Source organism: Notamacropus eugenii, chromosome 1, assembly GCF_028372415.1.
Source record: "Notamacropus eugenii isolate mMacEug1 chromosome 1, mMacEug1.pri_v2, whole genome shotgun sequence".
Lineage (NCBI taxonomy): Eukaryota > Metazoa > Chordata > Mammalia > Diprotodontia > Macropodidae > Notamacropus > Notamacropus eugenii.
Window position 1 is genome coordinate 713,936,781 of NC_092872.1, and position 13,024 is coordinate 713,949,804.

At 44.0% G+C, this 13,024-nt stretch overlaps 1 protein-coding gene across 7 annotated transcripts in view; it reads left to right on the top strand.

The window, feature by feature from the left end:
- The first annotated feature begins 320 nt into the window (after positions 1-320).
- The window catches only part of LOC140521497 (ATP-dependent RNA helicase DDX19B), a 36,721-nt gene continuing 24,017 nt past the window's right edge, over positions 321-13,024 (top strand). Inside the window, exon 1 of one of the 7 annotated variants that reach the window (XM_072636571.1) lies at positions 321-624. In XM_072636571.1, the coding sequence (XP_072492672.1) occupies positions 565-624 (60 nt within the window). In that variant the 5' untranslated portion in view covers positions 321-564. Of the gene's footprint in view, positions 625-8,153; positions 8,302-12,528; positions 12,791-13,024 lie in introns of those variants that run through there. The other 6 variants (XM_072636569.1, XM_072636572.1, XM_072636568.1 and 3 more) reach the window with 6 other exon arrangements.

Genomic DNA, 13,024 nt, shown 5'->3' on the forward strand with positions numbered 1-13,024 from the left:
TGCTGCCTCTGGTAGCGCCGCGACCTACGCCGCCACCTTCCATTGCCAAGAGATGGGGCTCCAGGAGCGTTGGCTTCGGCTGGTGCTGGGCACTGGTGCCCCGTGTCCAGTGACTGGACAGAAAACGGCCGCCCCGACCTCGCGAGGTTATGCCTTAGGGCCGCCAGGGAGGGGCGAAGGTTGGAGGCCCCGAGCTGGGACCAGGAAAGGGGACCAGGAAAGGGCGCCAGTTTGAGGCCTCCGGCCCGACCTCGAGGCCCGGGCGGGAAAGGCTCGCGGCGCAGCCAGGTCCTCCCGTGGAGGCCCGAGGGGCCGAGGCTCCGCCCTTCCGAGCCCCCCAGGGTCTGCAGGCAGCCTCGGGTCCCTGCTGGGCCTCAGCCGGACCCCAGCGCCGCCCTCCCCCTTCCCTGCCCTGAGAGCCCCAGGCCCCTTCCGAGGTGGGGGGCTTGGGAGGAAAGGCCAGATTCTTACAGAGGAGATGCGAGGGACAAGGGGTGGCCAGAGTGGGGAGCGGCAGCATGCCAGGCCCGGGACACAGCCAGGGACAAGGCCCGGAGGCTGGAGATGGAGCTAGTACAGCCAGAAGGATGCTGCGGGGGAGTGAAGTGGAGCAAGACTGGGAAGGTAGGAAGGGGCAGTGTTTGGAAGGATTTTATCTTAGATTCTGGAGGTAAATAGGAGCACTGAAGTTTAGTGGGCATGGGAATGACACGTGGTGGCAGACTTGGGCTTGAGATCCCTTCGGAAGCTGGATTGGAAGAGGAGACAGAGACACAGAGACCAACCTGAAGGCGGCTGGACCAGCCCAGGTGGGAGGGGAAAGAATGAATGTTGTTTTCAGGCTGTGGCTAAAGTTATTTGTCCTCAATTCAATATAAACTCCTTGAGATCAGGGATAATTCTACCATTGGCTGGCTCCTCAGCTTCTAAGAACACATGGCTCTCTTCTGGACCCTCCTAGCTTTAGAGTGATTATCTGGAGTAACTGTTGCTGTTTCCCTCGCAGCCTGATGTCTTTCTTTTCTTGGCCTCATTAAAGGGGCCATGCCCTGGCTGCCTCTTAAACAGGTCTATTCAGTGAATGGGCATTCCCTCACCCTAAGTGAGTATCTGCAAAGACCTTGGCCTAAAGGGGCCAAGGACCCCATGCATACTGGGTCATCTCCAGTCATCCTGATGAGTATCTGGTCACTGGATTCAGATGGCTCTGGAGGAGAAGTGAGGCTGGTGACCTGCACTGCCCTCCCTCCCTCAAAACAGTCAAGTGCAAGTCATGTCATCATTTCTCTGATGGCATGGTCTTCTTCGGTAATGAAGGATGAATACAAGAGCACGTGGTAAAATGTTCACTCTTAATTCAGTATGGCACTTCTCTACATAGAAAAGTGTCTTTCATACCATTATGACAGGTCCTGAAGGTACACTTGATAACACTTGAGGTAGATAGAGAATTTGAAATCAATTCAAAAGTTCTTGAGAGAGACCTTGAGAGTATCCTTGTATCGCTTCTTCTGACCACCATGTGATCGCCTGCCCCATGTGAGTTCTCCATAAAATAGTCTTCTTGGCAAGTGTACATTTTGCATTCAAACAAGTGGCCAGCCTATTGCAATTGTGCTCTGTGAGGCGTAGTTTGAATGCTTGGCAGTTTAGTTCTAGCAAAGACCTCAGTGTCTGGTACTTTATCCAACCTGGCGCCGAAAGGCTGTTCATGTTTCACAAGCATACAACAAAGAGGTCAGCACAACAGCTCTGTAGACCTTCAGTTTGATACTCACTCTAATACCTCTTCTCTCCCACTTTCATTTGGAGCCTCCCAAATACTGAGCTGGCTCTAACAATGCATGCATGCACCTCATTATCAATGTGTACATTCCTGGAAACTATAGTGCCAGAGTAAGTGAACTTATCCACAGTATTCGAAATTTATCCATTTGCCATAACTGATGGTTACATGGATGAAATGGTGGCGGTTGGTGGAGCACCTGTGTTTTCTTGGTGTTAATTGTTAGGACAAAATGAGCACAAGCCGCAGAGAATTGATCCATACTTTGTTGCATCTCAGCTTCAGAAGCTGCATGGTACCTGCAGTGTCATCTACAAACAGAAAATCATGCACCAACACTCCTTCAACTTTGTTGTTGGCTTATAACCTTTTCAGGTTGAAGAATTTAACATCAGTGGCATAGCTCACCTTGATACCATGTTTGTTTTCATTGAAGGCGTTTGACAACATAGCTGATACATCATGTTAAAAAAGGCTGGGAGCAAGCACATAGCCTTGTTTCACTCCACTGGTAACTGGGAAAGCACAAGAGCATTTTCTTTTATCCAGAATCTGGGCAAGCATGCCATCATGAAATTGAAACTGATGGACTTCTATGGGTAGCAAAATTTTGACATAATTTTCCATAAACCCTCATGACTGACAGTATCAAAGGTTTTGGTCAGATCAACAAACATTGTGTACAATAAATGTTGTCTGTTTTGCTCCTGGCATTTCTCCTGATTTTATTTTAGCAAACACTATATCAACCATTCCTCAGCCCTCCACCCTTTCTGAAGCTATGCTGGCTCTCAGGTGGATGGCCATCTTCCAGGTGAAGAATCAACATACTAAGGAGGTCTCTGGCAAGAATCTTGCCAGCAATGAAAAAGAGAGAGACACCCCCGCCCCACTTTCCATTTCCTTTAGTTTTATAGAGATGGTCAATGGAGGCATCCTTTATCTCTTGGGAGACAATCTCCTCTCGCCATATAAGCCAGAAAATTCCAGTCAGCTTTTGTATGAGCAATGGACCTTCCACCTTCTAAATATTCTGGGTGATTCTAGAGGTTTCTAAGCAGCAGGTAGAGGTGGTCCAAGCTTCCCAGTCATGCAGAGCTAGGTTCAGTTAATGCAACAAAGCCCTCTCTCAGTTCCCACAATTGAACAAAGTTTTCTCACAAGACAGAAATTGGACTAGACCTTTAATTGAAAATAAAAGGTTCCCCACCTGGCCCCACGGTGGACCACCACTCCTTGATTCCATCTAGATTCCTTCCCTGTTACTTTCCAGTCACCCCAAAGCTATTGGCATTCCTTGATCACATCCAGATCTTCCTACAGTCTGTGTGTAGGGTCTATTTTGCCCCCCATTGAATTGCTCAGACTCGATCTGGCCTGCTCATTGGTGCAGGTATCACAAATGCTCAGATTCTTAAAATCTCGCCCACCCTAACCGGTGTTCTAATAAACCTTGTCTCTGAAAAAAAATTTTAAAAACTGAAGGGTTCCCCAACTGATAAATGGTCAAAGGATATGAACAGGCAGTTTTCAGAGGTAGAAATTAAAACTATCTATAGTCATATAAAAAATGCTCTAAATCACTATTGATTAGAGGGATGCAAATCAAAACAACTCTGAGGTACCACATCACACCTATCAGATTGGCTAACATGACAAAACAGGAAGATGATAAATGTTGGAAAGGATGTGGGAGAGTTGGAACACTAATTCATTGTTGGTGAATCTGTGAGCTGATCCAACCATTCTGGAGAGCAATTTGAAACTGCCCAAAGGGCCACAAAAATGTACCTACCCTTTGACCCAGCAATACTGCTTCTAGAACCGTATCCCAAACATCATAAAAATGGGAAAGGGTCCCACGTGTACAATAATATTTATAGTAGCTCTCATTGTGGTGGCCAAGAACTGGAAATTGAGAAGATGCTCATCAATTGGGGAATGGCTGAACAACTTGTGGTATATGAATGTAATGGAGTACTATTGTGCTATAAGAAATGTTGAACAGGAAGACTTCAGAGAGTCCTGGAAGGACGTATATGAACTGATGCTGAGTGAAAGGAGCAGAACTAGGAGAACGTTGTACACAGCAATAACCTCAGCGTGCGAGAAATTTTTCTGGTAGACTTAGCCCTTCACCACAATGCAAGGACCTACATACAACATTCCCAATGGACTCTTGAGGCAAAATGCCTTCCACATCCAGAGAAAGAACTTTGGAACTGAATGGCAGAACGAAGCAGAATATTTTCTCTTATGTTATGTTTTGTTTTGTTATGGTTTCTCCCATTCATTTTAATTCTTCTATGCAACATGACCAATGCAAAAATGTGTTTAATAAGAATGTAGTGTAGAACCTATATAAGATTGCACACTGTCGCGGGGAGGGAGGGGAGAAGCAGGGACAGAAAAATCTAAGACTTATGGAAGCGATTGTAGAAGACTGGAAACAAATAATGTAATAACAAAAAGAAAAGAAAAGAAAGGGAAGTGATCTAGGTCCAGAATTGAGTGACAAGATGGAATTATTATGGTTCACTCAATTCCCATTGCCACTTGTTTTTTTGATGCTTTCAATTCCCTCAACCCACTCCCCCTATGAATCACTTATCTATATGCCAAATTTATAAAGATTTTCACATATTCATATATGTTAAGTCACATATCAAATTACTTAGAAGGCTCACATTTTTGAGAGGGGAGATTTATATATTACCAAGAAAACTTAAACATAAAGACAATGAAACAAAAGGTCAAAGCAATACAGTGATGATCATTGTTGGAAACATGCTAGATATTAATAGGTATCAAGGAAAATTTATTACAGCAGAGTTCAGAGGAATTGAATGCCTTTGGCCAAAAGTCTCCCCCTCCCCTTCTCTGAGGAAGGAAGAGCACTGAACACAGAAGTGAGATGAGCTATATATCATTAGTTAAAGAGAGATCTTCCCACTATTGGTCTATTATCCATTAGGTCACCATCTTCTCTACATGCCCACTACATAACCACCCTTGGTGTGATCCCTCATCTCAAACATGCTTCAACATAGGACCCATGATCAGGAAATGGAGGGATAATTTTATGCGGGATGTGTCTGCTTATATACATGAGGTTCATTAAGCAAGCACGGTAAAGAAAAGCTTTCTCTAGGTTATTCCCAGCCATAGTTCCCAACTGGTTTAGGCGAATTTCAGGCCTGGACCTTCTTATTGATAATTTTGTGACTTTCTGAAGGCCACCGTCTGTCTCCTGATTGGTTGAGTCCACCTGCAGTCAGCTTTCTTATTATCTGACTTATTCTCAATGACTTCATCAATTAATAAGTTCTGTGGAAACTTAACTTTTTGTTGTCTCTCACAATCATCAATATTAAATAACATCCAGTCTCCTTGTTTTCTAGGAACCCACTCCCGATGTCCATTTAATCAGCACATTTTGCCTCGAGTCCCAGATGTCCCAGGTAGTCTTCTGGTCCTTGGACATTTTGGAATAGGCCTCATTCTCAGGGCAGCTCTGAAAGGAACTCTGCTTTTCTGGTTCCAAAACTTGGAGAGATTCTTAGGAGCTTAGCTTATTAGGCTAACATTCTATTACACATATGAAATAAGTAACAAAACAAGGCAATATGAGCATGAATAAAAAGTACCATAGGAATTCATAGAATCCTTAAACTCAGAGCTGAAAAGGACTTGCTAAGTCATCCAGGCCTCCCCCTTGCTTCAGGAGAGGAATGTGAGCTGAGCAGAGAAAGGAGGCCTCTGTGGAAGAATTGAGACTTAATTTGCCCCTTCCATTGAGACTAAGTGTAAACTGAAGGATGGTATGTTTGTGGATGAACTTAGCAGTGCGGCTAAAGGAGAGAGTTCTTGTTCAATTAAAGCTAAGTTTAGAAACTGTTGAAGCCATCCTGTGAAAGATCTCAGCAGCCATGCTGAGGGGGCTCCCAGGCTCTTTTCTGCTGAAGTTTTCCAGGAGCAGATGATACATCAGTAAGTGGATCTTTAAACAGGTATAGAACAGGTTCTTTGATGCCTTTTACTTGGCAGTCCCTTGGCTCCCTTCACATAAGAGCTGGGCGACAGGAACCCAGAGGTCATTGTCTGTTTGGTTTAGTGCTGTCAGACCCAAATAAAAACAGATCCCTGTGGTTGTATGTGTACTTAGAAAACCACAAATGAGTGGCGTCCATGTTAAATTTTTATTGTTATTAAATGTTACCTGGTTCCAGTTTAATTGGTTTCCACAGTACTCAGGAGGGGGAGCATTTGGCATTGACTTTGGACACCTCAATTTGAAAGATGAGAAAATTGAAATCTAAAGGAAAGTTAGGTGACAAGGGCATAGAGGTAATAAGTAACAAAATCTGAATTCAGATCCATCTAAAGGAAAAAAATATGGTTGTGAAAAGTTAGAAAATGAATAGAAATTAGCTATAGGCAAACTTAATTGTTGAATATATTCCATCTGCTATGAGTTGATTTAGGCCTTAGGGGTGGGGAAACTTTGAGGCTACATGTGGCCTTCTAGGTCCTAGGGTATGTGGCCTTTTGACTGAGTCAAAGTTTTACAGTAGAGTCCTGATGTCCTTTCCATCTCTTAGCTTCTGTGAGCCTGTGAATTGGCAGGTGTCCAGGCCTCAGACATCAGAAGAGTTATTGAGGGATAGACTTTAGCATCCCCTTGCCCCCACTCCTCCACACCATCCCCTCAGGCTCCTGGTTGCTGGGTTAGAGGCATCAAGATTTAGAGAGATAATTGAAGAAGAGCTTTATTGAATAGGCTTCACTAACAAATATTTTAATGAATACAGGAAGGCAGCCCAAGTAAGCAATTAGATCACTTCAGGTAACTCTGGATGAGCCAGCCCAGCTGGTGGAGAAGGCAACTTGGCAGAAGATCTGGGCCCAAGGTACTCTGGGATGGGCTGAGCCTACTTCTACTTTTCAGACTCCTTTTATAGATCTGAGGTCCTTGTGAGAGTCATGTGCCCCCAAATTGCTGAGCGATCTGCCTCATCCTCCCTTCTCTCTTCTGTTGGCTAGAAAAGGGAGTTTCTGTAAAATTGCTTAGGTTTTCAATGTCCCTGAGGAATTTCCAAAGTCTGTTAGAAGGTTAAGAGCTAAAAGAGACCTTAGAACATAGAATGTCAGAGATAAAAAAGGACTTAGAACAGAGTGTCAGGACTAGGAGGCAGCTGGGACTATAGACTTAGACTTAATCTGGAAGTAGCATTCAAGCATTCTAGGCCATCTCCAGCCATCCTGATGAATATCAGGCCACTGGATCCAGATGGCTCAGGAGAAGAAGGTGAGGTTGGTGACCTTGCACAGCCCTCCCCCTCACTCAGATCAAAGTCAACTGCAAGTCATGTCATCATCTTGATGTCATGGTCCTCTTTGAGAATGAAGGACAAACGCATACAAGTGTTATAAAACAAATGCTTTTATTTAGGGGATTTGTTCTGTGAAGTTTGGATTCAGTCAGAGTTACTCAAAAACCTAGAAGGTCACATGGGCTCAAGACCCGCCACAGATTCTCCGCCCCTAGTAGGGTGATATGACCCACCTTACATGCTGATCATACGTGTATGTATGCTATCATTAAAAACAGGTTGACAATGACATTGGTCCATCTTAGGGAAGATGATTCTAGTCAGTTAGTCTGGTAGATAGTCCTCTCTTTCATGCTGAGCCTTATTAACTTCACTTAGAGAGGAGAATGGTTTTCCACTCTCACTGTACTCCCCAGCTTGGTTATCCAGACCTTGTTCCCCAGCCCTTTGAAGTGTGTCCTAGAGCAGACCTGGCCTTGTTTATGACGTTGTAGGCAGTTGATGTCATAGTGCTGAATTACTTAAAGATCCAGGTCCCAGAAGAAAAGCCCCATCTCTTTTGCCTCAGGAACAGGGTGGGAAGTACTGCCCTCATTCAGGTGCCTGGCTTGGTAGGCGTAAGTTAAGAGATTGCCTCTGAGGCTGTCTCCAGGATTTGCTGCTAGACTGGGGAGCAGTCACAAGCCCTGCTAGGCCTCAACTGCTTAGGGAAGGCTTCTCAGTTTGTGAGGGGTGTTTGATAGCCTGACCCCATGCTGACTGTAGCCTCCAGGTGTTTAGAAGTTTAGTTGCTGCCATCATGGAGGGCGCCTGGGGGGAAGAATCTACAGTCCTGGTGGGTAGGCTGGGTGTAGCCTTTGAAGTCTGGCAGGGCTCTGCTACCCACAGGCCTCTCTTGCTTCCCCAGGTCAGAGGCTGGCAGAGCCTCCTCAAGATGTCTGCATTGCCAAGGACCAGCTACTTTTGAGTCCTTCCCTAGCCCTGATTGGCTGTCCCGGCCCATCCATCTTCCCCCTGGCCAATGACAGCTTTCTTCACACCTGGGCCCTGCCCAGGGTGGCAGTTGGAGCTACTGTAACTGCCACTGTCCAGGGGGTAGTCGTGGAGGCCATGGCCAGCAGGAGTGGCCGAGCCCGAGGCCGGGCGCTGGGCCTCTTCTCCCTGGCCCTTCCCGTGGGGGATGTAAGTGTAGTTAGGGTCTGGGGGGGTCTGGGGAGGGGTGTGTGTGACAAAAGTATTGTTGGGGAGAAGACAGAGAAAGAAGAGCAGGAGGGAGGCCCAGGCCCAGTCCTGTGAACAACCCACTCAGGCCTCTCAGGCCAGGCCTTAAAAAGTCACCCCTGTCAGCCTCTCAGATGATGAAGGAAGAAACAGAGTGTGGAATAATCCCTGGGCCTAAGATCTTTGGGTCTAGCCCCTTCATTTTATTGATGAGAAAGCTGAGGTAGAGAAAGAGGTAGTAATTGGACAAGGGTCACACAGGCCAGTAAGTGTCAGGGGTGGGATTTGAACTTGGACCTGGTCTGGCCACCAGTTGTTCAGTGCCCCAGCCTCCAACAAGAGGGTCATTTACTAACTCCACCAGGTCTCTGGGGCAACTGGAGATTGTGAAACTGAGTTCAGATGAGATCATGTTTGAGTCTACAAGGAACTGAGTTTAGAGGGAATTGAAAGGAACAACCAAAACAGATTTGAGCCCAGTGGGGGAACAAGAAAGTGTCACCAGGCTCCCTCTCTCCTACGGCGCTGGGTGGTAGCAGTTCTATTTATTCTCTTTCTGTCTTGGTGAGTCTGAACATTTAGGTAGTTGGAGTGTTTAACGTGGGAAGGAGGGAGAATAATTGGAGGGTAATTATTGCTCCTCTTCCTTCCTACAGAATGAACAGCACAGTATTCAGAGATTTCGTTAAAGTCTAACAAGTACCAAGAAAACATTTGTTGTACAGCTTTACTCACTATAGAGAGAGAACTAAATAAGGTAGCATCTAGATTTGCCACAGAGGATCCTAGAATGAGTTGAAGGTGCCTAAGAGGGCATTTAGACCCATCTCTTCACTGTATAGAGAAGGAATGGGAAGCCCAGAGAGATTAAGGGACCTGCACATAAGCCTCGAAGGCAGGAAGTAGCAGAGCTGAGACTGGAGTGAGCCAAGGGTTTGGACTCAAGTTCTGATTTCAAATTCAGTGCGTTTGCAACTGCCCTGCTGTCTCTCAGTGACACGGGAAGTTTAGAAGGCTGGTATTGTGTTCCTATAAAAGTATTAGAATATATATTAAAAATTATTCATATATGGTAAAAAATAGTAACCTACTTTTAGGCTTTTTGTTGTTCAGTCATGTCCTACTCTTCTTAACCCCAAATGGGGTTTTCTTGGCAAGAATATGAGAGCAGTTTGCCATTGCCTTTCTCTAACTCATTTTACAGAAGGCAAATGGGGTTAAATGACTTGCCCAGGGGCACATAGCCAGAAAGTGTCTGAGGTCAGATTTGAACTCAGGAAGAAAACTCTGACTTATTCCAGGTGACACCTGACATCCTCTATTTTCAGACTCTTTATTTACTACCTATTTTAGCAGTTAAGCAGCTATAACCAAAGCATATGGTTTATAAATGTCACATATCAGCCCTCTGTTCAAGATGTGTATGGGAATATAGATTCAGTGGTTGGACAATTTCTGAGCTTAGGTATTTTAAAAATTAAAGAATTAGATTTTGATTAGTTTTAGGTGAAAAATAAAAAAATTACAATATGGTAGTTCATTTTTATTCATAAAAACAAAAACAAAAAAAACGCTGTTGGGTTAGGAAAGAACCTGAACAGTACTAGCTAATCTTCAAAAAAAAGTTAAATACTGAATAAAATGAGTATTTCCATATTCACAGTAGAACAGAAGATAATATACACAAAATCACATTTTACCATATTATTACACCAAGAGAAACTTAAAAAAGGGGCAGTTTCAGAGAAAGCTTGGAATAATTATATGAACTGATGTGGACCAAATCTCTGTTTTAATACATCTTGTTTTTCTTTTTAAGTATATAGGATATTTCAAAGGTTTTAGTGTAGTTTTAAACTTTAACTTCAGAATCACATAAATGCTACAACTTTTAAAAAATCATTTGAGAGTTAGATATTTAAATTTCTGTTATGCTTTTTTGAATTTTGATTACTCTTTAGTTTTAATGAAACATGGCAATTTTTTTTGTAAGTTTGTAGCATTTATACTTCTGAAGTTATTAAGCTTAAAACTGCATTTTGGGGCAAGTCTGTATATTAAATTTAACATGTAACTTTCAAAAGCTGCCTTGCTATACTTCTGGCTTCCCTTCTGTTCTGTGTATTAAAAAATTTTTCAGTGCTTTCCATTTCCTTCCTTCCTTCTTTTCTTACTTCCTTCTTCCCTTCCTACTTTCCTTCCTCTTCCTTCCTTCCTTCTGCCAATTCTAGCCCTAGCCTCCCTTCCCCTCCCCACCCCTCTTAGAAAAAAAAAAAGAAAGAAAAAAACCCTTGTACCAAAAAATACGCACAATCCAGCAAAACATATTCTCATGTCCAAAAGTATTTTGAGTCCTTTCTGTTAAGAGGTAGATAGCATATTTCATCATCAGTCCTCTGGAAACATGTTTAGTTATTGCATAGATCAAAATTCTGAAGTCTTTCAAAGTTTTTTCTTTAAAGGCTTATTCTTATTTTTATCAATTACTGTCTTTTATTTATTTAAAAAATTTTTTATTATCTTTTAGTTTTTATTGCAAATATTTTTCCTGGTATTCATATCCCTTTCTGCTCCCACAGAACCATCCCATATGTAACAAAATAATTTTTTTTAAAGACAAAGGGAAGAAGAGACAAAAAAACAGCAAAATTGATCAATAAATCAAAAAAGTTTGTTCTTTGTAATGTCACAGCTTTCACTTTTGATAGTTTGCGGTGATTATTCTTTACATTTACCTTATTGCCATCCTAGTATGTATTATTTTCCTTGCTTCTCTTCATTCTGGATCAGTTCACATAAAGCTTTTATCATATTTGTAGTTTCTTCAACATAGTAATATTATGTTCACCTACCACATTTTGTTCCAACATCCCCAGTCATAGCTCTGTTGATTCCACTCCACATCAGTTCATCTTGGTGTAATAATATTTAGTTGCATTCATATTTTATAATTTATTTAGCCCTTCCAAAATTGAAGGGCAATCCCTTAGTTTTCAGTTCTTTACTCTAACCAAAACAGCTTCTATAAATATTTTTTTGTACATAACCAGTTCCTTTTCCTCTTCCTTGATGTCTTTGAAGTATAGAACTAGTGGTAGCATCTATTGACTTCTGAGGCATGTTTCCAAGTTGCTTTCTTAAGTGTTTGGATCAATTCGAAGCTCCATTGATGGCAGTACATTAATATGTTTGTTTTCCCTCAACCCCCACTGATTGTCTTTTTTTTTTTTTTGGTCATCTTTGTCAGTCTGATGGGTGTGAGTTGGAACCTTCGCATTGTTTTAATTTTCATTTATTAGTCGGAGAATCTTTTCATATATTTTTTTTTTACAGCTTGGATTCTTTGCTTTGAAAACTACCTATTCATATCTTCTTTGTCTTTAATTTGATAGGCAATGACGCCTGTTTTATAAATTTGAATTAGCTCCTTATATGTTATGGATGTGAGACCTTTATGAGAGAAACTTGTTGCAAAGATTTTTTCCCCCAGTTAACTATTTCTCTTATAATCTTACCTGCATTGTTTTTGTTTGCGCAAAACTTTTTTTTATTTTATGTAATCAAAATGTCACCTGTTTGATCTTGAACTCTTCCCTTATTGATAATTGTTAAGGTACTTTCTTCCTTGCTTCTGTGATTTGTTTTTGATAAAAACCTTTAATATCTAAATCAAGTATCTATTGTGATTGGTTGGTCTGTACCAACATCTCTTCGACTGCTCTTCTGCTTTTCCCATTGTTTTAGGTGGAATTGTGAGCTCTTACCCTGGGAGCTGGAAGTCTTTGGGTTTATCAGAGAGTATGCGTCTATATTCATTTGCACTGATCAATTTCTTTATTTTAAAATCACTAAGATGGCTTTCGATCATCACCTTTTCTTGTAGTATAATTTGACATCTGGTCCTACCAAACTTTCCTGCTTGCTTTTTTTTCACTTTTTCTTGAGGTTGTTGACTTTTTGCTCCCCATCCTTGGATTTACAGATGAGGAAACTGAGGCAAAGAGCAGCCCTCCCCAGGATCACGCGGTTTATAAGCGTTATTGCCAGATTGGAGATGGAAACAGTTGCCCCGATTTATCTGCCCTTCTCTGATCACGCGTGATTCGGAGCCTCTTTTCGTAGGCTTGACCGCTGGCTTTCCTTCTTTGCAAACTGGGGGTTCCTCCCCCGCCCCGAGCGGCCGAGGAGGCGCGGCCCCGCTGCTGGGGCGGGTTTGGGGGGCGGCCCGGGGGCGTGGCCCAGCACCCCGGAACGGAAGTGCGGCCCCGCGCCCATCTCGGCTGCCGAGCGCCAGCCTTACCCGCTCCCCCCGCCCCTGGCGCCGCCATTGCTCATGGGTTCCCCGGACCCCTCCCGGCGGCGGCCGTCCAGCCCGGGCCGGCATCCCGGAGCCATGGCCACCGACTCGTGGGCCCTGGCGGTGGACGAGCAGGAGGCGGCGGCCGAGTCGGTGAGCTGGCCTTGCCTGTCCGGGAGCCTGGGCCCGCGGGGCCGGGAGGGCAGGGGGCGGGCGGCGGGGAGGCCGGCGGGCGCTGCGGGCATCGCGTCCTCGCCGCGCCCCTCTGCCTTGGGGAGAGGAGAGACCAGACGGAGCCTGGTGACGGGTGGGCGCCCTCACCCCTGGGGAGGTGGGCAGCACCCGGGCACTCGGGAATGGGGTGAGCTCGGTGGGAGGTGTCAGCAG